Raw genomic sequence first — 27,255 nt, 5'->3', positions numbered from 1 at the left:
TAAAGGATAAAAACTCCCTCCATGTAAACACAAATTCTGGAAAGGTACAGACTATCACAGACCTATAATCAGTTCAAGTGAACATATACAATTGATTTCCTGGTGACAACACAAATTTTACAATAAATCAATATGGTTTGATCAGCATATTCTAAGCTCCCCTCTTCCAAAAGCTGTTAACCTTCGTTTGATAGAAGAAATCCTATAAATGTATTAATGAGTATTACAATATTAAAGCTTTTTTAGTGCTTGCCCTAATGATGTAGGGCTTATTGTTGAATATGTTACTTGAGTTGGCACACACTATACAGGCTGACAGATCATAATGTCAATCAGCGTGCGAAAGTTTGAAGCTCCATGCTTCAATCAATGCCCTCTAGCTCAGCTGAGCATGAATTAATCAGCGTGAAGGGTTCTCCCTCCCCCACCAACATTATTTAAAGCGATCATCAACTGCTTATAAGTCATTTGCTAGTATATTTTTTCTGGTGGTATTGCAGAATTTAGAGAGGCCCACTGGAACAAGCAAAATGGCGGCGGGCGGGGAGCCGCTTGGGAGGACTCCCATCCCATCCCCGGCAGCTGGAAAAATTTGCCTCGTTAAGTGCGTGGCGGGAGGGAAGTGATGCAATAAAGTCGCCCGCTGTCAACTGGAAGGTATTCTAAATTTATTAGTGACTCACTTAACACATTTACATGAATCTCACCCGCAATTAATAGTGACTGATTTAATGCAATTCACATAGGTTTCCCATGCCTCCAGAAAGCCAAGCAGTGAAACCTGGCAATTTTCACATGCTTTTATTGACTCACTGTGAGAGCGGATCTGACTTATAGCAGAGTTAGCTCCAGGGCAGAAGTACAATCTGTGAAAGTAGCTTCCAGGCAGAAAGGGGCTGAGTGACAGAGCTTCGTACAGAAAGTTCGGATCTGAGAAACTGAGGGTCAACATCTGCGGAGCACAGGGAAATACACCTTGAAGTCTGCCTGTAAGTAAAAGGGAGAAAGATATCAGAATAAGAATCATCCACCCAGGCCTATTGCATCCATGTGTTCTGAAAGGGATGTGCACTGAGGCAGAGCTGCATGCTGTAAACCCATCAGTTGACTGCACCCATGTGGCTATCAAAGCACCATTAGACTAACTGTATCCACTGGGGAGGCGGTGGCATAGTGGTATTGTCATGGGGCAGCATGGTAGCAATGGGCAGCATGGTAGCATGGTGGTTAGCATAAATGCTTCACAGCTCCAGGGTCCCCGGTTCGATTCCCGGCTGGGTCACTGTCTGTGTGGAGTCTGCACGTCCTCCCCGTGTGTGCGTGGGTTTCCTCCGGGTGCTCCGGTTTCCTCCCACAGTCCAAAGATGTGCTGGTTAGGTGGATTGGCCATGCTAAATTGCCCGTAGTGTCCTAAAAAGTAAGGTTGGGGGGGGGGGGGGGGGGTTGTTGGGTTATGGGTATAGGGTGGATACGTGTGTTTGAGTAGGGTGATCATTGCTCGGCACAACATCGAGGGCCGAAGGGCCTGTTCTGTGCTGTGCTGTACTGTTCTATGTTCTATGTTCTATGTCACTGGACTAGTAAACCAGAAACCCAGGCTTCGAATCCCACCACTGCAGATGGTGAAATTCGAATTCAATATAAAATGTCGGGAATTAAAAGTCTAATGATGACCAATGTCGATTGTCAGAAAAACTAATATCCTTGAAGGAAGACAATCTGCCGACATGTGACTTCAGACCCACAGCAATGTGGCTGACTCTTAATTACCCCCTCAAGGGATGAGCAATAAATGCTGGCACAGTCAGCGACACCCATGACCGATGAATGAATAAAATTCACAAAGACATTTATTTACTCAACATGCAGCTTGTATGCAACACAAGGGCCACAAACTGAATGGAAACATCGTCCCGTAGATGTGCTTGTAGCTGGGCGTTTCCCGTCGCTCAAGAGCTATTGAACTCCCATTCGAGTAGATATGGGGCCTCGGCGGGAAAGCCCCGTTTTCTGCATTGCTCACCAGACCTGCTCAGTGCAGGAGAAAATCGAGATGCCATTTTTAAATGGCCCCCGACACGACCCCCGAACCCACGTATAAGGGGGTCCTCAGGCCCTCTCCCACCCCGCAAACCCCCGCAACGATACCGATCTGCAGCGCAGGAAAAATCCAGCTTGGCACCTTGGCAATGACCCTGAGCTGGCAGTGCCACCAGTCACCCAGCTGGCAGTGTCTGGGTGCCACCCTGCCCAGAGGACAACCACCTGGGGATTCCGATCCCCTGAGAGACCCCGATGAATGCTGTTCCATCTGGTCTCTGTTTCTGGAGACCAGCATCTAACGGAGCTCGCCCGAGTCCTCCAAGGTGAGGGGGTTAGATCCCATCGCCTAGGTTGTGGGAGTGCGTATTAGCGAGAGACTAGCGGTCTCACTCTAACATGCAGATTTGCCAAAAGATTATACGCTCACAATGGGCGGGATTAACATTGTCACGTCTCGTGAGATCACGTTAGCTCTTGCGAGACGTGGTGAGTCAGGTAGATCCCGGTAGAGAGATCTCCCAACGTCTACTGGCCACGTTTCCCCACACCGCGCTGCTTTTCTGGCTTAACATGGCCGCTGGATGGCGCCCAAGGGGTGCAAATGTAGATTTATACATAGTTTCCAGGCAGCAGCCATGATGCTGACATGCTTTATCACTCACAGGTGCCACACGTGACTCAAACTGAAAGAATGGATCCTCAGTGACTGGGGCTACCTTCTCTGGACTTTACTTATAATACCAGGAACCCCTGCATTTAGGTTAAAAAGAAATGCAATGTCTGTCATGGCTGCACAAGGGCCAAAATAGAGCAAACCATAGAGCCTTGGCCGGACTGGGGGTTCTCTACAGTATGAACAGCAGGAATCTCACTTATCATTGTGGTATGGTGTGCACCGCACAATCCAGCAACGGAAAAGGGTGAGAACCTGAACCTGGAGAAAGAAAGGGAGGCATAGCTTGATGAGGAGGATGTAGATGAGGAGGTTGAGCAGGAAGAAGGATCAGAACACCTGTGTGCTACTGATGCCAGAGTGATAGAGGTAGAGGATTTCAGTGCCCTGCTCTCCAATGAGGAACAGCTGCTTACACTCCCTCTTCTGGCCAGAGATGTCGTATGTTCTTCCAAAGAGTAAGAAGTGTTCCACAACTCAAATCAAGGCGAAACGGGCAATTCCCCTGGCACCCATGATGAATTCTATCTCCCTATCATCAGTAAGCCTTCGATGAAAGCACAAACACATTTTTATGAAAAAAAAACATTATTATTAAACAAATTATACAATTATCCTGCTATGTGTAAGTGCCCTTTATGTAACATTTCCTTGTGCTGCACACCGTGAGGTGTGTCCCTGTAGATGACTTGGAGGGAAGGCTCTGCTCTTCATTCGGCAATGCCTTTCCAAGATGTTACACCCCTTTTGTGACTTTCCACCTGTCCCCCAAAACCCATCCCCCACCTCTCTCACGCCCCCCCCCCCCCCCCCCCCAGGCTGAGACTGCGAGAGCTGCTGTCCAATCAGATTTACCAGCAGCTCTCACGCGAGTGCTTCCCACTGAGAGGTGGACGCCCAGCCCTCGCCTGCTTAAGGCCGCCCAGAGCATGTTATTACTGCGGAGTGGCCTTGCTTAATGTGGCATGCAACATTTGTTTCTGGGGGGGGGAGGGGGTCAGGGGGGAAGGGGGCAGCAGTGCACGTCAGCCCTATAAAATTCAACCCCATTTGTCATGTCGTTGACTCAGGATTGAGGTAAGATAGAAACATAATGGGCTGGATTTTCCGCACCCCAGCGCCAAAATCACGGGGGCGGAGGATACATTTTCCTGCACGGAATCGGTACCGGCGGCGGTTCCCCGATTCTGTGGGTCCCGAAAAGGGAGTACGCTGCGCCGCCTAGGACCTAACTGGGACCATTGCCAGAGGCCTGCTCCGCCATTCTCCACCCCCAACCACCCGAAGTCCCGACAGCATGGATCTAATGTGGTCCAGCAGGTCGGGATACTCAGGGGGTGATTTTGGACTCAGTCCGCGGCCGCCCCTGGTTGGGGGAGGGCCGGGAAATGTTTGTGTGGGCGGACAGGGTCAGGCGCTCGGCCAATCAGGGAGTTTATTTTTCGGGTCCACATAAGGCAGAACTATACTTCCTCGCCCCTACTTGTAAGGACTCGTGCCATTCTCCACCTCTGTTCCATACCTATTATATCTTCCTTTTTCTCAATTAGGGATTCCCCTCCAGAGTGGTCAACAGAGCCCTCCTCTGTGTCCGATATGTTTCACACACTTCTGTTCTTGTCCCTTCCCCTCCCTTCAGGAGTCTTGATAAGGTTTGTTCTTTGTTCTTTGTTCCCCTTATTGTTAGGTTCCCAGTTGGTATTATGACTGGATGGGAAGATCCCAGAATGGAACCCTGCCTCAAAAGACTGTAACGTTGACTTTTTTTTAGAAAACGTCGACGAACAGACTCAACAGGACCACTAAATAGGTTTCAACAACAAAACAAAACATTTATTAAACATGAAAAGTTTGATAATGCCATACTCTTTTACTCCCACTTATCTGTATAAATATACACAGATTTTTAGGTTAACACGGATTACAACGTACATCTTAGGTTATAATGGGCTCAGTAACACACAGTCCCTTTAAGCACACAGGCTGGCTGTGGTCAGATACAATCCACACTGAAACCATGTGAATTTCTGTCCATTTCTTAAAATCCCTACAGATGATTGTTATACCTTGAGCCACCTTGTCTCACTGAACTCTGGCTTCCACGTGAGTGATTTCAAATTCCACTTAAAAAAAATACACACTTTCAAATCTTCTTTCAAACAATGCTTTTCCTGAGCTGCTTCCATCAGGAATTCACTTCCAGGTTTTACACCTCTCCCATCAGGATTCTTTTGTCTGACTGTGAGACAAACACTTCAACCATTGCTTTAACTATCAATTCCCAGACTGTATTAAGGTGGCACCAAACATTTAATTTGCTTCGGAAGTCTGCTTTCCCACGTTAAATCTGGTGACTGCAGCTGTCTCTTTAACTCAGAACACTTTAGCCAAGATTCTCTGTTGCGAGTCCACCTTGCTACCACTGCTATTTGGCGTGCCCTTTGCTGGTGGCGGGATTCCCCTCAGCCTTGGCAGGAGCCTCCCTGCCAGCGGCACGAATCTTGGCCGAGTGTGGCGGCGCTGGAGGCTGCCCACGCGCACTCTCTCTCTCTCCCCGCAGCCAGGCTCCCGACCGCTGAGACTGCAAGTGGCCCGCGCCGTCGGGAAATCGGCCTATCAGAGGCGGCGCATTGCGGGTGGGCCCGATAATTATATGGAGACGGGGTTGCGACTGCGCACGGTGCACGTTCCGATGATGCCGATTTGGAGGGGGCGCAACATAGTGACTCGGTGTCAAACCAGCACTGCTCCGATTCTGGCGTCGGGAGCCATTCTCCGCCCGATCGCTGTTCCCGATTTCGGCATCGGGTTATGGAGAATCCCGCCCAGGTAGTTTTACAGAATTTATATTTGTATTGGTAAGCCTTAGAAATAATGTATAGTTTTAGGTGGGTTTAATTTCATGTTTCTGTGCCTGGAAGAGACTATAGCTAGATTCATGCTAGACAAAGGTGTGGGGGTTAGTTTCAATTCCAACTGGGATTGTAAAGTGCTTAGAGGGCTACGGTGTGAAAAATAAATAAAAGCCTAGAGAAGGACAAATCGTTGCTTAGCAACTGCGCTCTTTTAAGGGTACAAGAAGAAGTTTTTCTTTGTTCTTTATTTTCTTAATTGAAATCCACAGCAATTAGAGACGGGGAGAGATTGAGAACACAGCTCACATTCCTCTGCTCGAAGCAGGAAAAGTTGTACAATGAAGTAATGTACAAGAAAACTAGCTCCAGAGGAACTAAAGGACGATTAGCTTTAGAAACCTGTGCATTGATTTAAAAAAAAATGTAAATTTAGAGTACCCAATTATTTTTTCTCCAATTAAGGGGCAATTTAGCATGGCCAATCCACCAAACCTGCACATCTTTGGGTTGTGGGGGTGAAACCCACGCAGACATGGGGAGAACGTGCAAACTCCACACAGACACTGACCCAGGGCCAGGATTCAAACTAAACCTGTTCATTGATGACTCAGACAAAGCTGAAGGAATTGAGAAGTTAATTTCCTAAAGTAATCCTCAAGACTTCTAATGGGCTGGTTTAGCTCAGTGGGCTAGACAACTGGTTTGTAATGCAGAACAAGGCCAGCAGCGTGGGTTCAATTCCCATACCAGATTACCTGAACAGGTGCTGGAATGTGGCAACTAGGGGCTTTTCACAGTAACTTCACACTTGTGACAATAAAAGGTTATTATAATCCTAAAGTTTGGAATGTCTTACTACAGTCTGTGAAACAAATTTAAATGTAATTGGAGACAGTAGTGACTGGGTATCAAGTTTGTGTAACAGTAGAAGTAGTCAAGACATAGCAACCCAGATGGGCTGGTGCTAAATCCTGGACTGGATTCACTAGTAAAAGTGGAGTGGAGTCTCTGTTGACAAGAGTCTTTTGGAAAACATGGATTGGAAAGCTAGATTATTTATATATTTTAAATACATTTAGTGTATCCAATTCTTTTTTTTCCAATTAAGGGGCAATTTAGCGTAGCCAATTCACCTACCCTGCACGTCTTTTTTTGTGGGAGTGAGACCCATGCAGACACGGGGAGATTGTGCAAGCTCCACATGGACAGTGACCTGGAGCTGGGATCGAACCCGGATCCTCAGCGCAATGAGGCAGCAGTGCTAACCACTGCACCACCATGCCGCTCTGTCGTATGAGGAACGGTTGAGGACTCTGGGTCTGCACTCGCTGGAGTTTAGAAGGGTGAGCGGGTATCTTATTAGAACTTTTAGGATGCTGCGAGGCTTGGATAGAGTGGACGTGGAGAGGATGTTTCCACTTGCAGGAAAACTAGAACCAGAGGACACCATCTCAGACTAAAGAGATGATCCTTTAAAACTGAGATGAGGAGGAATTTCTTCCCAGGGTGGTGAATCTGTGGAACTCTTTGCCGCAGAAGGCTGTGGAGGCCAAATCACTAAGTGTCGTTGATGCGCAATCAATGGACATGAAATGTAGGTGAGGTCCGAAATGAAAGGCTTTAATAAACAAGAAGTGAGCCCGGCAGCAAATGTACAGGAAATGGCCTGGCTGCAGGGGAACACGGGTTCTTTTACCCCGCCTTGTAGGCGGAGCTACCTTCCTCTTAGCCAATAGGAATACGGAGAGCACGATACTTGGGCTAATGGGCAGCGAGCCCTCTGCACCAATGGCAGCTCACACTCCCAGGTACCGTAATACCCCTAGTCATATTATCATATTCACTCCTTGTTGAGAAAGGAATCGGGGGGGGGTGGGGTGGGGCGACGTGTACGGGGAATGCGCACATGGAGAGGGGGGGGGTGTCCTGTGCGAGTGGGTAAGAGACTGGTAGTATGACTAGTGATCTCGAAGCGTTCCTCTTCAACGGTGGCTGCCCACTGGCCCGCAACTATGTACAGGTTTGAGAGCAAAAAAAGGGGAAAAAAAACGAGAGAACAAGCAAGAACAAGGGTCCATCAACAGTTCACGTAGACTCGATCACCCAATCGGGGGCCTTGGATCTCCTGTGTGACCTGCGGAGCTTTGCTGGAGACGTTGGAGATGTGGGCGTCCGTGACTCCGGGAGCGATGATCCGGTCCTTGTGGCTGCGTCCGTACCCCTAGTCGGAGCTGGCGGGGGCCGGGCTGGGGAGGGTCATCCGGTCTTCTAGGCAGCGCGTGTAAGGGTGTCGGCGGTACAGGGGGGCGAGCGCCTGCCGGGAGCAGTTGGGGTTGGGGGGTGGTTGGGGGGGCTGGTGCCAGGGGCGATGGTCGGGATCCGGCGGGTGCCAGGTCCCATAGGGAGACCGTGTCCTGTCGGCCGTCGGGATACTCTACATACGCGTACTGTGGGTTCGCGTGGAGCAGCTGGACCCTCTCGACCAACGGGTCCGACTTCTGCACCCGCACATGTTTCCCGGGCACAGGATGGGCCCGGGGGTAGCCAGCCAGGTCGGGAGCGGGGTCCCTGAGGAAGACTTCCTGGGAAAAACAAGAAGTCATTCATGAGGCGTTTGATTAGTGGATGTGCAAAGAAGCGACAGGATTGAGTGGAGGGCGTCTGGGAGGACCTCTTCCCAGCGGGAGCCTGGGAGATTTCAGGACTGCAGGGCCAGCAGGACGGTCTTCCAGACCGTTCTCCCTCTTGACCTGTCCGTTACCCCGGGGGTTGTAACTGGTCGTCCTGCTGGAGGCGATGCCCGTACGCAGCTCGTCACTCATAAAGGAGGACCCCCGGTCTCTGTGGATGTAAGCGGGGAAAATGGTGTGAAGGGCTTTAATGATGGTGGGTGTGGTCATGTCGGGGCAGGGGATGGCGAACGGGAAGCGGGAGTACTTGTCAATCACGTTGAGGAAGTACGTGTTGCGGTTGGTAGAGGGGAGGGGACCTTTGAAGTCCATGCTGAGGCGTTCAAAGGGACAGGAAGCCTTTATCAGATGTGCTTTTTCGGGGCGGTAGAAGTGCGGCTTGCACTCCGCGTAGATGTGGCTGTTCCTCGTGACTGTCCTGACCCCCTCGATGGAGTAGGGCAGGCTGCGGGTCTTTACAAAGTGAAAGAAGCGGGTGACCCCCGGGTGGCAGAGGTCCGCATGGAGAGTTCGGAGGCGGTCCACTTTTGCATTGGCACAGGTACCATAGGACAGGGCATCGGGAGGCTCGTTCAGCTACCTAGGATGATACAAGATGTCGTAGCTGTAGGTGGACAGTTCGATCCCCCACCGCAAGATCGTGTCGTTTTTTATCTTGCCCCTCTGTGCGTTGTCGAACATGAAGGCCACTGACCTTTGGTCTGTGAGGAGGGTGAACCTCCTGCCGGCCAGATAGTGCCTCCAGTGTTGCACAGCTTCTACTATGGCCTGTGCTTCCTTCTCGACCGAGGAGTGGCGGATTACAGAAGCATGGAGGGTACGAGAGAAGAAGGCCACGGGTCTGCCCGCTTGGTTGAGGGTGGCCGCCAGAGCTACATCGGATGCGTTGCTCTCGACCTGGAAGGGGAGGGACTCTTCGATAGCTCGCATCACGGCCTTTGCAATATCTGCTTTGATGCGGCTGAAGGCCTGGCGGGCCTCCATTGACAGGGGGAACGTGGTTGATTGGATGAGGGGGCGGCCTTTGTCGGCGTAATTGGGGGCCCACTGGGCGTAATATGAAAAAAAACCAAGACAGCGCTTGAGGGCTTTGGAGGAGTGGGGAAGGGGGAGCTTCATCAGGGGGCGCATGCGTTCCGGGTCGGGGCCTATCACTCCGTTACGCACTACGTGGCTAAGGATGGCTAGACGGTCGGTGCTAAACACGCATTTGGCCTTGTTGTAGGTCAGATTCAGGAGTTTTGCGGTTCGGAGGAATTTACGGCGATTGGTGTCGTGGTCCTGCTAATTGTGGTCGCAGATGGTGACATTATCGAGATACGGGATGGTTGCCCGTAAACCGTATTGGTCGATCATTTGGTCCATCGCCCTTTGGAAGACCGAGACCCCGTTTGTGACACCGAAGGGAACCCTTAAAAAGTGGTAGAGCCGTCCGTCCGCTTCGAACGCAGTGTACTTGTGGTCACTCGCGTGGATGGGAAGCTGGTGGTAGGCGGACTTGAAGTCCACCATGGAGAAGACCTTGTACTGCGCCAACCTGTTGACCAGGTCAGATATATGGGGGAGAGGGTACGCGTCCAGCTGCGTAAATCTGTTGATGGTCTGACTGTAGTCTATGACCATCCTATTCGTCTCCCCGGTCTTTACCACCAGAACTTGTACTCGCCAGGGGCTGTTACTAGCCTCGATGACCCCTTCCTTCAGAAACCGTTGGACCTCGGACCTGATGAAAGTCTGGTCCTGGGCACTGTACCGTCGACTCCTGGTGGCGACAGGTTTGCAATCCGGGGTGAGGTTTGCAAACAAGGATGGGGGATCGACCTTGAGGGTCGCAAAGCTGCAGGCAGTGAGAGGGGCATAGGGCCGCCGAATTTAAATGTTAGGCTCTGGAGGTTACATTGCAAGTCTAACCCCAGGAGTGCTGCCGTGCAGAGGTGGGGGAGGACAAATAGCTTGTAGTTTTTAAACTCTCTCCCCTGGATCGTGAAGTCCGCTATACAGCACCTCGTGATCTGTACGAGTGAGAACCGGAGGCCAGGGCGATTTTCTGCTTAACCGGGTAGACAGGGAGAGCACAGCGTCTTACCATGGCGGGGTGGACGAAACTCTCTGTGCTCCCGGAGTCCAGCAGGCAGTTCGTCTCGTGGCCGTTGAGTAAAATCTTCGTGGTCGCTGTGGAGAGGGTACGGGGTCGAGACTGGTCCAGCGTGACTGAAGCGAGTCGTGGCAGATAGTCGGTGTCTTCATCACGCAGGCAGTAGTCACCCGCAGGGTCATCGGAGCCGATCCAAGATGGCGGCGCCCATCGGCCGCACATGGTGGGAGGTGGACAAAATGGCTGCATCTGTTCCCCACACGTGGCGTCGGAGGTACAAAATGGCGGCACCCGGGGGTCGCACATGGCGTCGGGGGCATAAAATGGCGGCGCCCAGGGATCGCACGTGGCTTTGGGGGATGGGGGCAGCGAGATCCGCGGGCCGCACGGAGCCCCTGAAGAGAGCGAGAGGGGAGTCCTGTGGTCGCTGCTTGGGACCGCAGCGACCGCTTTTGCCTGGCAAATGGCCACAAAGTGGCCCTTCTTCCCGCAGCCCTTGCAGGTTGCGGAATGGGCCAACCAGCGTGACGGGGGTGCTTGGCCTGGCCGCACAAAATAGCAATGGGGCCCCGCGGGTTTTTCGGGGTGCCCTGCGGCGCAGGCCTGAGGGGGGTCCGAGTCCATGGGGGAGAGAGAGAGGCCGAGTTCCACGCTGCCCAGGGGGCCGCCACGCATTTGGGGGCGTACGAGCGAGCGTTTTGGTTCACGACGTCTAGGGAGGAGGCGAGAGCCCGTGCCTCCGTGAGGCTTAAAGTTTCTTTCTCCAACAGTCTTTGGCGGATCTGCGAAGACTGCATGCCCGCAACAAAGGTGTCTCGAATCAGGAGTTCAGTATGCTCAACAGCTGACACCTGTGGGCAGCCTCAGTTCCTCCCCAGCACGAGGAGGGCACGGTAAAAATCGTCCAGTGACTCACCAGGTATCTGCTGCCTTGTGGCTAGTAAGTGCCGAGCGTAGACTTGGTTCACTGGTCGTATGAAATATCTTTTGAGCAATTCAATAGCCGCATCGTAGTCTGTCGTGTCCTCTATGAGTGTGTATACGGCGGTGCCGACGCACGAGTGGAGGATGTGCAGTTTCTGCTCCCTCGTTGGGACGTTTTCTGCTGTGCTAAGGTAGCTGTTGAAGCAAGCCAGCCAGTGCTTAAATACAGCTGTTGCATTCGCTGCGTGAGGGCCGAGTCGAAGACACTCAGGCTTGATGAGGAGCTCCATCCTTTAAAATCTTGCTAATTAAATTGATGCACAATCAATGGACATGAAACGTAGGTGAAGTCCGAAGTGAAAGGCTTTAATTAGGAAGAAGTGAGCCCGGCAGCAAACATACAGGAAATGGCCTGGCTGCAGGGGTACACGGGTTATTATACCCCGCTTTGAAGGTGGAGCTACCTTCCTCTTAGCCAATAGGAAAATGGAGAGCACGATACTTGGGCCAATGGGCAGCTCACACTCCCAGGTACCGTCATACCCCTAGTCATATTACCACAGTCTTTAAGACAGAGGTAGATAGGTTAATAAGGGGATCAGCGGTTATGGGGAGAAGGGAGGAGAATGGGGATGAGAAAATATCAGCCATGATTGAATGGCGGAGCAGACTCAATCGGCCGAGTGGCCTAATTGTGCTCCAATGTCTTATGTTCTTATGGAGGACATTAGCTATGAGGAGAGGTTAGATAAACTCGGTCTGTTCTCACTGGAATGACGGAGGTTGAGAGGCAACTTCATAGAGGTCTACAAGATTATGAGTGGCATGGACAGAGTGGATAGTCAGATGCTCTGTCCTAGGGTAGGAGAGTCAAGTACTAGGGGACATAGGTTTAAAGTGCGTGGGGAAAAGTTTAGAACAGATGTGTGAGGCAAGTTTTTACACAGAGGGTGGTAAATATATGGAACGCATTGCCTAAGGAAATGGGCAAACTGGGTAACAATAGGCCAATTAATTTATTGTCATTTCCAGAAAAGTTTTTGAGAATCCATATTTGAGATAAAGTTAGTTAGGACTTAGATGCAAGGAGCAAGTTAAAGAGGGTAATACTAGATGGCATGGAGGAGTACAACACAGAAAGGGTATCGTGAACTTCATTAATTATCTTCATCACTTCCTCAAAAAAACTCGATCAAGTTATTGAGACATGACCTCCCCTTCACAAAACCATGCTGCCTCTCGCTAATAAGTCCATTTGTTTCCAAATGGGAGTAAACCCTGTCCCGAAGAATCCTCTCCAATAATTTCACTACCACTGACATAAAGCTCTTCGGCCTGTAATTTCCTGGATTATCCTGGCTGCCCTTCTTAAACAAAAGAACAACATTGGCTACTCTCCAGTCCTCTGGGACATAACCTGTAGCCAGTGAGGATACAAAGATTTCTGTCAAGGCCCCAGCAATTTCTTCCCTTGCTTCCCTCAGTATTCTGGGTAGATTCCATCAGGCTTCTTGGGGACCTATCTACCTTAATGTTTTTCAAGATGCCTAACACCACCTCCTTTTTGATATTGGACTGACCCAGGCTATCTACACATCCTTCCCCAGACTCATCATCCACCAAGTCCTTCTCTTTGGTGAATGCTGATGCGGAATACTCATTTAGTGCCCTGCCCATTTCCTCTGGCTCCCCGCATAGATTCTCTCCTCTGTCCCTGAGCAGGCCAACCCTTTCACTGATATTGCAGAATAGCTGCCATCTTTGCATACTCCCACTGTGTTCCAAAAAGATTCTGGTATATTCAATGCTTTGAAACAACAGATTAAGGTGCCGGAGGTGCAAGTTTGATTTATTTTCAAGTTTTTTGCGAGGAAAGTTAACTTTTTGTCATAATGATGGCATGTACAAGTAACCCAATGAAACAAAGTTTTGCTAAATACAATTTTTCATGGAGACTTTAGTCACTTAAGGAAACTTGATAAACAACTCTTGCCTCCATGGCAATCGGTTAATAGCTTAGCCATAGCCTAGCAACAGCTGAAAGCTACCTATGATCAACAGTGTTTAAACTTGAGAGTCAAATTGGATTGGTGGAAGTGGAAATAAAACTTCAAACCTCTTACTGTAGTTGCTCAGGATGCACTGCAATAAACAGAAGAGGAAGGGTCTTTGGAATAATTCAGTAAGTTACTTCCAGACTTATCAGTAACCCTTTAAAAACTATTTGTGTATATTGCAGTATTAAGTAGCTTGTAGTATGTGAACCCATAATCTGAAGGGGAAACTATCAGAAAATTCATTGTTAATAAGTAATTCTCCATGCAGCTTCTTCCTTTTACAGTTTTAGCTTCTGACCCTGACTTGCCTCCAAACCTCATCCAAAGTGTTTCCAGGCATTCACTGATCAAACCTCCGTTTATGCCAATTGTTTGATGGAAGGTTCACTTTGTTCCGGGATCATTAGTTCCTGGCCAACCTCCACATTCCCCAATAAGGTGAGATTGGCAAATCAATGTGGGAGAAACCATTGCAAGACCCTGCCCTACATTCCCTCCTTCCTTCCAAGTACGTTGTACATTTGTAAATGCACTTAATTTGAATTGAACTCAAATCAATTTGGTTTGTTTCATTTGGGATCGTGTGATTTGCTTTCTCACTACGCTCAGTAAAACTCAAAGTGTAACATTTTACCAGGCCTTTTGTGGCATCTTCTGACAGCCTCCTGTAACAGCCTCCCCGAACAGGCGCCGGAATGTGGCGACTAGGGGGCTTTTCACAGTAACTTCATTTGAAGCCTACTCGTGATAATAAGCGATTTTCATTTCATTTTCAAGTGTGCACAGAAAAAGTGGGCCATATTCCAATGTTTTGAGAGAGGGTGTAAACCAATCTTGAGGGTCCTTACAACATTTCCATGGTTGGAGTGTTGAAAAGTTTTAGTGAGTGAATGGTTTTTAAGGGTATTGCTGAAGGCCAATTAGAAAACAGTCCCGAGGAGGAAGTATTTAAAATAAATTGTGTGGGGCCAAGAGGAGCATGGATAATTATAATTTATATAATATATATCTTTAGGGATCATTCTCCTCTTCCTTTCTGCCTGTGAATGCTACTTCAGTGCTTGTAGCTCATTGGTGTAATGTAAGCGACCCTGACCATTAAGACTGGTGGGGCATATGATAGTTTCCATTAGATACATGGTGAAATTGCACCACCTGCCTCCCACCCAGTGGGTTGCTTGCAAGTTAACTGCTGCTGCTGTAAGGGAACAGGAAAACATCTTCTTAACTTCTTCTTAAACGGTGTCAGAAACTTCAAGTCACGTTTCTTTGGTTTTATGCTTATTTTAACATTTTGGGTACAGGATGGTCCTGCCTCACTGTGTCAGTAAAGCCAGACTTCACCGAAATAAATCAGAGGCAGCAGGGTAGCATGGGGGGCAGCAGGGTAGCATGGGGGGCAGCAGGGTAGTATGGGGGGCAGCAGGGTAGCATGGGGGGCAGCAGGGTAGCATGGGGGGCAGCAGGGTAGCAGGGGGCAGCAGGGTAGCATGGTGGTTAGCATAAATGCTTCACAGCTCCAGGGTCCCAGGTTCGATTCCCGGCTGGGTCACTGTCTGTGTGAAGTCTGCACGTCCTCCCCCTGTGTGCGTGCTCCGGCTGCTCCGGTTTCCTCCCACAGTCCAAAGATGTGCGGGTTAGGTGGATTGGCCATGCTAAATTGCCCGTAGTGTCCTAATAAAAGTAAGGTTAAGGGGGGGGTTGTTGGGTTACGGGTATAGGGTGGATACGTGGGTTTGAGTAGGGTGATCATGGCTCGGCACAACATTGAGGGCCGAAGGGCCTGTTCTGTGCTGTACTGTTCTATGTTCTAATGCTAGCTAAATGTTCTTTTTAAAATATTCTTAAACTGCTGTGCATTTCTATATTTTCAGTTTTTATTTCGCATTTCTATCATTTGCAATTGTTTTCCATCTCCACGGTTGATAAAGTACATTGTTTAGGTGATGGGGAAATATTTAAAAATATATATTTTTATTGAACTTTTAACATTTTATACAAACCTAAACAAAACAATGCCCAAAAAAGCTCCTATCAACAACTATGACAACCACCCACTCCTCCCCAAAGAAAACCTAGAACACCTCCCCCTTCCAAATACAGGTCCCTTACCCTCTCCAACCCCTTGCTTCTCACCCCCCCTCCCAAATGTGGCATCCAATTTTACTGGTTCAACAGATGGTTCCTAGAGATAGGGGCCCACCTTGGTAACACCTGCAGCTTAAAATGCTAGTGAAGTTGCCGGCATATCTTTAATGTAGAGTTGACCACCAGATTCAAAGAATATTTTGCTGGGGCAAATGGCAGAGTTGCCGTCAGCAGCACCTCCAAGCATGACCCCCATCTCCATCCACACCCAAGTGACTTCCTGGTCCCCAAACCAATCCTGTACCTACCCCACTTTAGCTGCTCAACAATAAAACATCAAGTTCGGCAGCGCCAATCCCCCAGACTGCCTCTCCCTCTGTAAGACCCTCCTCCGAATCTGAGGCCGTCTCCCTGCCCATATGCACTGTGTTGATATGAGTGGGAGCACTGCCATTGGTGCAGAGCATTGGTTTCCCATTGGCTCTGGCTGGTCATGTGCCTCTTGTCTGATTGGCTGGGACTAGTCATGTGACTGCTCACCAATTGGTCGAGAGGCAAATAGACCCCGCCTCCAGGTTTCCCGGCAGTCGGCCTTTCTCTGTAGTCAACCACCGGGCTAACAACTAGCTGATTAAAGCCACAGTTTGGATCTTCATCATGTCTCGCGTCTAATTGATGGTACATCATGCACCCTGTTATGAGCCACTCCAACCCCTGAAATAACGCTTTCGGTAGATAGACGGGGAGGCATTGAAATAAAAACTCAAATCTTGACAAGATATTCGTCTTAATAGCTTGAATCCGGCCAGCCAGCGTCAATGGGAGGCTGTCCCACCTCTGTAAACATGCCCTAACAGTACTCGCCAACAAAGTGAAATTCAATTTATGAAGCCATGCCCAATCCTGTACCATCTGGAACCCCAGATAATGGTAACTTGTCCCACCAAGAAGAAACGGCAGCCCCCCCCCCCCCCCCCCCCCCCCCAACCTTTAGTTTATATCCGAAAAGGAGCCGGACTTCTTCAATATCCTCATAATATCTCCCAAGATGGTCCCCAGGGAACTTACATATAGAAAAAGATTGTCTACATACAAAGACACCCTGTGCTCCACTCCCCGCACCCCTTCACAATCCCTCTCCACTTGTCCAACGTCCTAAAGGCAATTGCGAATGGCTCGATCGCCAACGTAAACAACGGAAATATAGGGCACCCCTGTCTTGCCCCCCTATACAGCATAAAGGACCCTGAACTCATGGTGTTAGTCCGCACATTAGTAGACTGTACCTCATATAGCAGCCGTATCCACGAAACAAGCCCAGGACCAAACCCAAACATCTCCAGAACCGCAAACAGGTAGGTCCATTCAACCCTATAGAACACCTTGTCCATGTCCAACAAAATGATTATGTCCGGTTCCAGGGCAATGTTATTAATTCAGTTGCTTCTTCTATTTAGCCAGAACATACAATTGTAGTAGATGTATATGATATTCTCACTGAAGGCCTGAAGGTTTTGAGAGTAAGCATGTAGGTGCAGTAGGTGGTAAAGAAAGCAAATGGTATGTTGGCCTTCATAGCTAGAGGATTCGAGTACAGGAGCAGGGATGGCTTGCTGCAATTATACAGGGCCTTGGTGAGACCCTGGAGTATTGCAAGTAATTGTGGTCTCCTTATCTGAGGATGGATTTTCTTGCTTTAGAGGGAGTGCGACAAAGGCTTATCAGGCTGATTCCTTGAATGGCGAAACTGAGGTCTGAGGAGAGATTGAGTCGGTTAGGATTCTATTGGCTGGAGTTTAGAAAAATGAGGGGAGAATCTCAAAGAAACCTAAAACATTCTAACAGGACTCGGCAGGGTAAATTCAAGAAGGATGTTCCCAAATGTAGGGGAGTCCAGAAACAGTGTTCACAGTCTAAGGAAATGGGGGAACTATTTAGGACTGAGATGAGGAGAAATTTCTTCACCCAGAGAGTGCTGAGTCTGTGGAATTCGCTACCACGGAAAGCAGTTGAGGCCAAAGCATTGGGTGCGATCCACTGGCCACAGGATTTACCCAAGTCCCGCAAGGCAAGAATCTGAAACACACCCACTAGGGGCGTGACCAAATGGTGCGCGCCGAAGCCGGTTTTATCCAGCTGCAATGCAGGATCTCCACAGTGATGTCGCAACCAGGCGCCATTCAGCGCTGTTTTACAGAAATATAAGACCCCTAGTTGGTTAGAGTCAGTGCAGGGTGGCCCCCTGGCCCTCCCCTGGGAACCTTGGTACTGCCAGTCTGGCAACTTGGTACTGCCAAGATGCTCGGGTGGCACTGCCAATTCAATAGGACTACTGCCCGGGTGTTAGTGCAAGGGTGGGGGTGTGCAGCGAAGGTAAGTAGGGGCTTCCATGAGGTTTGGGGATTGACATGTGGGAGTCCGGGAAGGGATGGGGTACTTTAAGGGAGCTTGGGGGGGGGGGGGGGGGCCTGAAGAAGGGGGACCCTATAGCGGAGTGTTCTCACTTGAGGGTTGTGGGGTAATGCCTGTGTGTGTGTGTGTGTGTGTGTGTGTGTGTGTGTGGGGGGGGGGGGGGGTGACAATGCCCATGGGTGGGTGGTGTACACGCTCACTTAGCGATCGGGGCACTCTTTCAAAATGGCAGCCGGATCTCTCTGAGTTCAGCTCCCCAGTACTAAAACAAATTCTGGGCTGAATCGGTGTGAAACTCCCCAGGACCCAAAGTGTCATTGGATAGCGGTGGGGGACTCGCCAGCAGAGCCAGCGGGAAACTCCCTGAAAAACCCACCACAAATGAACTTTGAAATTTTAGGGAGAATCGCGCCCGACCATTGTATGTTTTCAATATGGAATTAGATATAGCTCTTGGGGCAAAAGGGATCAAAGGATATTGGGGGGGGGGGGGGGAAGAAGGTGGGGGAACAGGTTACTGAGTAATCAGCCATGATGACAATGTATGGTGGAGCAGGCTCATGGGATCGAATGCCTCCTCCTGCTTCTATGTTCTAAGATGTAATTACTGCAAATAAATCAGTAGATTTTCTGGAGATCATTTGTAAATTAGCATGGTTAGTATATTACAATAAGCAAGCTTTAATTGAAAGAAAACATTTTGAACCGATAATGCTCTTATGAAACTATGAAGTTATTCCAGAACACAAAATGTTGCGCTGTAATAAAACCATAAACATATTATCAGGTTATATAACAATTGCTAAATTGAGCAATTATGTGAATTTCCCAATGGTTTAATTCTGTGTTGTGGTTCGCTTGTAGGTTTCCATCACACTGATTTTCCCTTGGAGAATTGATCACTGAAGAATGAATTCATAGTTGATTCTAATTAGCATGCTGTTAGCAAGAAACTGACATTCTTCTGTGAGTCAGATAACTGCTGAACCAAAATATGAAGCTCACCAGGAGTGTTTGAGCATACGGGTTAGTGTTTCCAAGAAGCACTGATATCCAAGGAAATGGCCAGGATAAAGGATGGGAATAAAAGTAGAGTGAAAGTAGAGGAGAACACCAAAGGGAAAAGAAGACAAAACTTATTTATCAACGCTGAAGGAATATGGCCAGCTGATGTTCTGAAAGAACCAAGGCAACTGCCTAAACGAACATCACCTAAGAAACCTCATAGGTCTGAGAAGAATAATTTAACTTCCTTTAACCCTGAAGGACTTTCCAGGGCAATTGGTATAACTGAAGATAATTTTGATGAATCCCAATGTGGGAAGAATGAAGACTTTGAAGAAGCTGAAAATGAGTGCCCTCAAGATCCACCTTTTCCAATTAAGGTTAGTATAGTTAAAAAGGAAAGAAAACACATGACAAGCAAAAGTGAAACATTGCAACGTAATGAAAAAATCCTTGAAAAGCCCAGAATCATCATTGCCGTGCTGAGGCCATTTGGGTTACGAATTCTCTATCCCAATTCAGCCCCAACTACAAATGTGTCTATTCAGCACATTAAAAAATGGAAAATGAAAATGCGAGCACAAACTAAACAGCAGAACGAAAATATTCCGCGAAAGAAAGTTTCGATCCCAACCGACAGTCATCTGGAAAACTCAAATAATAATGTCGTGAAGGAGTGGGTCCATCAAAAAAACGAGCTACTAAAAAAAGAGAGAGAAGCAAAGAGGAAGCTACGACGGTTAGAAAAAGCAAAACGCAAAAGGCAAGAAATGGATCATCAAAAGAGGCAAAGAGAATCTGAAGAAAAGGTTAAAAGATGGATGGAGAAAAAACTGAAAAATAGCATTCAAAAGAATATGAAGATTAATGACTGTATGATTCCACATAGTGCAGATGGAAATGCACAAAATGCAAAGCCTCCACATCCGGTAGTAAATGCAATCAGAAAATCTGCGAGCCAAAGTCCAGCTAATACCCTAAAGACTGAGAAACAAATAACTGAAAATAAATTGGAGATGAATAAGAAACGGATGCTTAATCTAGGCATAGAGAAATCCAAAACCGTGATTTTAAAACCATATTTTGCTTTAACTAAAGATCAAGTGATGAATTCATGTAAGGTGGAGGCAACACTGGTTCAAGATTCACAGCATGACCAAGAGTCGCAGAAATCAAACAGCAAGAAAGTGCAGAAGATTAATTTAGTGCACGAACGAAATAAAGAAAAATCTATTTCAGAACCAACACCTTTCAAAACCACGAAAAGGGATTCACCAAGTTCTGGCAACACATCTCATACCAAAGAACTGGACATTGGCAATTGCAGAAGTGGGGCACATCTCACACATAGACTGCCATTCCATGAATGGCTTTCAAAAAAGTCAAAGGAATCCAAGGCGATCCAAGCAAAGCTAAAGGAGCAGGAGCCAGAACTGGATAAAGATTTTCAAACTGTTATCACAGAATTGGCATTTAAACGAATGCAAAATAAAATGGACAGCAAAAGAAGAGTCAATACAGGGAAAGAGTTTGATAAGTTAGCTAATATTGCCTTAATGACTAAGTTGTCCGGAGTTAATCAGGATTCAATATTGCTCCAAGAAGCCAGAGTTACTCCAGCTGTAAAGAACTGGTTTGTGCAACGATTGGAAGAGAATTTGAACAGTGAAAATAGTAATTCAGCAACACAAGATGGCCGGAAAGTCCACCATAAATCATCTTATTCCTTGTCAGGAAAGTCAAACAGAGCAGTAAATGCCCTGAAACAAGGGCGCACTTTCAATAATAAGGAAATTGGAGGGAGTTTAGAGGAAATATTATCTGACCTTAATGCAAAGCTCTGTCGAAGACCAGATATATGGAGCAGTGAGGAGCCAAAGCAATAAACAAGCAACTAACTTTGAAGTAAGGACTGGTAACACAGTCAGTCTTCAGATCATTTTTGTTACTAAACTAATCTCACACTAGACTCATTGTAATCACGCACATTTTCTACAATAAATTTGTTTAAATTGTGCTGCGATCCCAGTTGATGTTGTAACTGGACGGAAAGTTCCCAGAATGGAACTCTGGCTCAAAAGATGTAACATTTATATTTTGTTCATCAAACATGGAGGAACAGAGTCACAGGACCGCTAATTCATTTTAACAACAAGAAAAAAACATTTCTTAAATGTGAAAAATGGAATGGGTTACAATACGCATTTACTCCCCCCTTAGTTTAACATGCACTCAGGTTTTAAGATTAACATGGATTACAAAGTGCATCTTAATCTACAATTGTCTCATTAACACAAAGTCCCTTTTAAGCACACAAGAAAACTGTGGTCAAATATACGCACTCTGCTATGAACTCAAGTTAGTATTGTAGGTTTCTCCCCAGAGGATGATCATATGAGAGCTTCCAAAATACACATTAAATCTTCTCTCACTGGCACTTCAAGATTACGTTGGGCCCATTCTAGCATCATAGGATCCCAAATAAACCTCCCGCCTGTTTCCTGCGGATGCTGGGTTCTCATCCCTAAAACCATTCTTGTGAACCTCTTTTGCATTCTCTCCAATGTGTTCACATTGTTCCTAAAGTGTGGCAACCAAAACTGTTCACAATGCTCCAGGTGAGGCCTAACTTGTGACTTGCATAAATTCAGCATAACCTCCTTGCTCTTGTACTCTATGCTATTATTAATAAAGCCCAGAATACTGTATGTTTTATTAAGTGCTCTCGGAACATAGGAACAGGAATAGGCCATTCCTTGAGTCTGTCCTGCCATTTAATGAGATCGTGGCTGATCTGTGGCCTAACTCCATATACCTGCCTTTGGCCCATATCATCATACAATTTGTACAGCGCAGAAGGAGGTCTGCTCTGATAGAACACTGTCCCTAAGTCCAATCCCCAGCTCCTATCTTCATAACGCCACCTATCTTTTGGGAAATATTAGCCCTTAATATCTGTTAATATCTTTGCTTAACCATCGGCACGACTGGAAGATTGTGCCAGCGTGAAGGGTCAGAAGGTTCCGGCTCTGAATTCATTACTATAACCTATTAATAAGAATACTAGAGACACTCTCTGGATGTTAACTCCTTCAAAGTTTATAATTGTTTGTTTACAGTCGATATCCTTCACAAATATAAAAAAATTCCCAATGGATTCTTGATTTGCCTCTATTTTGCTTTGGATATGATTTATTTTCGACTTTTTAATTATTTTATGCAAACTTCACACATGCTGTAGGGCACAGTATATTATGGATGATATGCTATTTTGGAGGTTGCATGGTATGATGTAATGAAGGGTAAAGGCGGGAGAGCTCCCAGAGGCCGCAGTGGAGGTTTGGATGTGAGGTTATTGACCAATAAAGATGCCTGTGAGAAGAGAGGGGGGGGCATACGGAACTATGTGGAGCATAATAAGAGGGAGGAGGTCCCGGAAGCTACATTGTGGGAGGCATTGAAGGCAGTGGTGAGTGGGGAGTTTATTTTGATTAGGGTGCATAGGGTGAGGGTGGAGAGGCTGAGGCTGGTGGAGGCCATTCTGGTGGTGGATCGGAGAGACTCGGCAGTGCCTGAAGAGTTGCTGCTAAGGAGAGGCAGAATCTCCAAATAGAGTTTGGGCTACTGTTAACGGAGGAGGTGTTGGGACAGCTGCGCAGGGCCAGAGGGCAGTGTATGAGTATGGGGAGAAAACAAGCAGGATGCTTGCACAGCAGCTGAGGAGACAGGCGGCTGCGAGGGAGATTGGGCGGATCAGAGAGTTGGGGGGGAGAGGAGGGAGGGGGGGGGGGAAAGCTGATAACGGGGCCGGAGGAGATAAATGGGTGTGTGAGGCATTTTATCAGAAGTTGTAAATTCAGAGCCACCGGTGGGTGATGATGGCATGAGGTGGTTATTGGATGGGCTGGAGTTCCCAAGGTGGATGGGGTGAGGGCACAGGCACTGGGGACCCTGATGGAGTGTGTGGGGGTGATGCATTCGGGGAATGCCCTGGGCCCTAACGGGTTACCTGCAGAGTTTTATAAGATGTTTGGGCCTGTCAGTGGAGATGTACAATGAGTCAGTCTGGAGGGGTGAGCTTCCCTCCATGCTGTGTCAGGTGTCTAATTTGCTCACTTTAAAGAAAGAAAAAGACCCGGGGTAGTGTGGGCCATACCGCCTAATATTGTTGTCAAATGTGGATGTGAAGCAATTGCCGAAGGTACAGGCGCTGTGGATAGACGGGGTTCGTGAAGGGTGGCAGCTATCGGCCAATGTTCGGAGGTCATTGAATGTGATAATGATACCCTCGATGGGCCGGGAAGTGGAGGTGGTTGTGTCTATGGATGCGGAGAAGGCGTTTGACCATGTGGAATGACTGTGGTGATATGATTTGCATACCTGTCTGCCATTGGGGCAGAACACCGGCTTACCATTGGCCCTGGTTGGTCATGTGCCTCTCGACCGATTGGTCGAGAGGCTGAGTTAACCACGCCTCCATTGCCGAGGTATAAATAGACAAACGCCCGGCGGTCGTCCATTTCATTGTAGACGATCGCAGGGCTGTGTTCTAGTTTATTAAAGCCTGACTTTTGTAAAGCAACTTGTCTCTCGTACAATTGATGGCACATCAGTGACCATATTTATTCGAGGTATTGGGGCGGTTTGGGTTTGGGCAGGGGTTTGTCGACTAGGTGAGATTGTTGTGTAGGGCTCCTGAGGCAAATGTGTGGACTAATAGTGTCAATTTTGAGTATTTTGGGTTGCATTGGGGAACAAGGCAGGTCTTCTCTCCCCTTTACTCTTCGCCCTAGCGATTGAACCATTTTTTGTAAAACATTTTATTAAGGTATTTATAATTTTATAATAACAATAAACAGTACAAATACAAATGTAAACATAGTGCATTAAAAACATCTCCATCCCTCACTAATCCCCTAGCGATTGAACCATTGACAATGGCAGTTAGGACTTTCAGGGGGCATTAGAGGGGGGGGCACCAAGTCTCTTCATACGCTGATGACCTCTTGTTATATGTTGTGAAACTGTTTGTAAGTTTTTAAAGGATTATGCGGATCTGGGGAAAATTTAGTCTACTTCCGGGATATGTGCTCAATGTGGGGAAAAGTGAGGTATTCTGATCAATGCCTGGCGGTGGGGTAAGGGGTGGAGGGAGGGGGGTGGGAGGGTTAAGTATAAGGAAGTTGGCGTTTCAGTTGATAAGGGTGGCTTCCATAATCTGGGAGTACTGTGGTACAGAGCTAGGCCCAGCTGCATAAATTGAATCTGGCAAAGCTGGTGGAGGGAATAAAGGAGGACTCTAGGAGGTGGGATGTGTTCCCCTTGTCGTTGGCTGGAAGGGTCCAGACGGTAAAGATATTGGGCGGGATTCTCCGACCCCACGTCGGGTTGGAGAATCGCCGGGGGGGGGGGCGGCGTGAATCCCGCACCGGCACTCCGACGCGGTTCGCGCCGGCCGGTCGGGGACTGTTGGCAGTGGCTCCCCCGGCAATTCTCCGGGCCCTGATGAGCCGATCGGCCACCCATTTTCGGCCAGTCCTACCGGTGTGAAATAGACATGGTCCATCCTGGCGGGACCTGGCTCGTAAGAGCAGCTTGCGGAGTCCTCGGGGGGGGGGGGGGGGGGGGGATCCGGCCTCAGGGGGGCCCCACGGCAGCCTGGCCGGCGATCGGGGCCCACCGATCTGCGAGCGGGCCTGTGTCGTGTGGGCACTCTTTTCCTCCGCGCCGGACTCTGTCAGGCTCCGCCACGGCCGGCGCATGTGCCAGAACACGCTGGCAGTCCTGCACATGCGCCAACTCGCGCCGGCCTGCAGCGGCCCTTTGGCGCTGGTTGGCGTGGGGCCAACCCCTCCAACGCCGGCCTAGACCTCGGAAGTGCGGAGGATTCCGCAACTTCTGGGTGGCCCAATGCCGGAGTGGTTCGCCCCGCTCTTGGTGCCGGTACGGGCCGCAATGCCAATTGCGGGAGAATCCCACCCAATGTTTTTGTGTTTCAGAAGCTCAAGATTTTCATGCCCAAGTCTTTTTTTTAATAGGGTGAATAAGATGATACTGGGGTGCGTGTAGGCAAATAAGGTTTCTCGGGCCAGGAGGGTATTTCTGGAGAGCGTTAGACAGGCGGGGGCAGGCGGGGTGGGGGGGGGGGGGGGGGGGGTGTGGGGGGCTACACTGCCTAATCTGCAGAATTATTACTGTGCGGCGAACATAACAATGGTACGGAAGTGGCTGTGGAGGAGAGTTCGGTGTGGGTACGGATGGAGGATGCTTCGTCTAAAGGGACCAGTTTGAGGGTGTTATTATTGGCACCTCTTCCGTTCTCACTGACCAGGTACTCCACGGGCCCGGTGCTGGTATCAGTGTTGAGAGTGTGGCATTGATGACGGCAGCATTGTAAGATGGAAAGCATGTCCTGTGGGCGCCGATTTGTGATAACCATAGGTTTGTTCCGGAGAGGCTGGATGCGAAGTTTCGGGGGTGGGGCGGTTGGGGTTGGAGTATTTTCAGGAGCTGTTTGTGGGGGGTAAGTTTGCAGAACTGAAGGAGCTTGAGGAGGTGAACTTACTGCTGTAAGGGCAATAGGTTCCGGTACCTGCAGGTGTGGGACGTCTTGAGGAAGGAGTTGGCTTTGTTCCCAAAGTTGCCTCCTCCAGCGCTACAGGACAAGCTTCTGTCTGAGGATGAGATGAAAATGAAAATTGCTTATTGTCACGAGTAGGCTTCAATGAAGTTACTGTGAAAAGCCCCTAGTCGCCACATTCCGGCACCTGTTTGGGGAGGCTGGTACGGGAATTGAACCGTGCTGCTGGCCTGCCTTAGTCTGCTTTAAAAGCCAGCGATTTAGCCCAGTGCTAAACCAAGGTGTATGGGAGCTGATGGAGAGGGAGGCCGCTCCGATTAAGGTCTGGCGCAATAGGAAGAGTTCAGAGGGACGATGCAAGCTGGGGTGTGGAGTGAGGCGCTGCAGAGGATGAACTCGCCATTGTTGTGTGCAAGAGTTTCAAACAGATTAAGGTGGTGCACAGGGTCATACAACAGGGTCTAGGCTGAGGTTTTTTCCCAGGGGCGGAGGATAGGTGTATACAGTGTGCAGGGAGTCCGCCGAATCATGTCCATATGTTTTGAGCATGCCCGAAGTTGGTAGGGTTCTGGAAAGAGTTTGAGAATGTAATGTTAAAGTTATTGGCAGTGGAGCCCGAGGGTGGCGATATTTGGGGTATCAGAGGATCTGGGCATGCAGCTGGGAGAAAGGTTGACGTGGTAGCTGTTGCCGCCCTGAAAGCCGAAGGCAGATCTTGCAGTGCTGCCAAAAGCAGGGGCATGGGGTGAGCGACTTGGCAGACTTCCTCCACCTAGAAAAAAATCAAGTTGGCCATAAGAGGGGCAGAGGAGAGGATCTCTACAAGGTGGCGGCTGTTCATTGACTTCTTTAAGAGACAGCAGCACGTCAGTGGTGAGGGGGAGAGGAGTTTTTTTGTGTTCTGGGTGGGGGGGTGCTGGGTGTAAAAGGAGGGCATGGAGAGGTTGGTGCAGGGGAATATGGGCAATTGTGCATGGTTCATTGTTGCTGATGTTGCCCATTTCTGCTCTGTATATATTTGAAAATACCTTGCAATATTGGTTGTTTATTTTGGTTTTGCCTGATGCAGGTATAACTGCAAGTTGATTAGTCTGACATATGTTGCTTTCATGGTCTGGAATAATCGTGTTGCATAGAAGCTTAATAATACTGTCATCTTCATGTCGGAAGGGTCATCCCATTTCTTGCGGTTGTAAGTCAGCCTGCAGCTGATGGTAGTGAAGTGGAGGAGCCAAATGCCTGTCAGCTCTGATATAGCCAGCTGTGCAGGAGCAGAGGCATAGTATATACCCCATAAGGATGGGTCTTGACAGAAGTGAATGTGCCGTCTGACTTATGATTGTGATGTAGATTCTTAGATCCCTGGATTCATCGTCATCTGATTTATTGTGGCATTATGGGGATCGCTGAGAGTATCTTCATCCTCCCAATTCAGTTAGCCGTGACTTAAAATGCTGCAGCAATTTCCAAAACTCCAGATCCAAGTGTTGTTTTGCAAAAATGCATAAAAGCACAAGTGGAATACGCTCTAACACAAAGCTTTCGTTAAGAATAATTATAGACCAGGCCTGATCATTGATCAGTCACTTACTCATTTATATCAGCAAGGTGTATACAGAACGTTATTGTGTCTCGTAAATTTAGACACATTGGGCGAGAGTCTGTCTGGATGTCAGTGGATCGACAACTCCTTTTGGAAGACATTGGGAACGGTCTAATTAATGGCTGCTCAGCAGGGAGCCAGCCAGCTGTCTCACAAGTTGGTGGGCAGTGTGCCCAATCAACAAATGAAGGCATGCACAGAAGGGGCACAGAGGAGACACGCTGTGACCC

The 27,255-nt window shown here is 48.5% G+C and overlaps 1 protein-coding gene across 5 annotated transcripts in view; it reads left to right on the top strand.

The window, feature by feature from the left end:
* Positions 1 to 573: 573 nt before the first annotated feature.
* Positions 574 to 27,255, top strand: part of LOC119954619 (reticulocyte-binding protein 2 homolog a-like) — a 28,453-nt gene continuing 1,771 nt past the window's right edge. The window contains exons 1-2 of one of the 5 annotated variants that reach the window (XM_038779927.1): positions 574 to 657; positions 18,702 to 21,220. In XM_038779927.1, the coding sequence (XP_038635855.1) occupies positions 18,899 to 20,728 (1,830 nt within the window). In that variant the 5' untranslated portion in view covers positions 574 to 657; positions 18,702 to 18,898 and the 3' untranslated portion in view covers positions 20,729 to 21,220. Of the gene's footprint in view, positions 658 to 908; positions 990 to 13,385; positions 13,463 to 13,641; positions 13,776 to 18,701; positions 21,221 to 27,255 lie in introns of those variants that run through there. The other 4 variants (XM_038779929.1, XM_038779928.1, XM_038779930.1 and 1 more) reach the window with 4 other exon arrangements.

The sequence above is a fragment of the Scyliorhinus canicula genome, chromosome 20, assembly GCF_902713615.1.
Source record: "Scyliorhinus canicula chromosome 20, sScyCan1.1, whole genome shotgun sequence".
NCBI lineage: Eukaryota > Metazoa > Chordata > Chondrichthyes > Carcharhiniformes > Scyliorhinidae > Scyliorhinus > Scyliorhinus canicula.
This window is presented reverse-complemented; position numbering and strand designations above follow the sequence as displayed.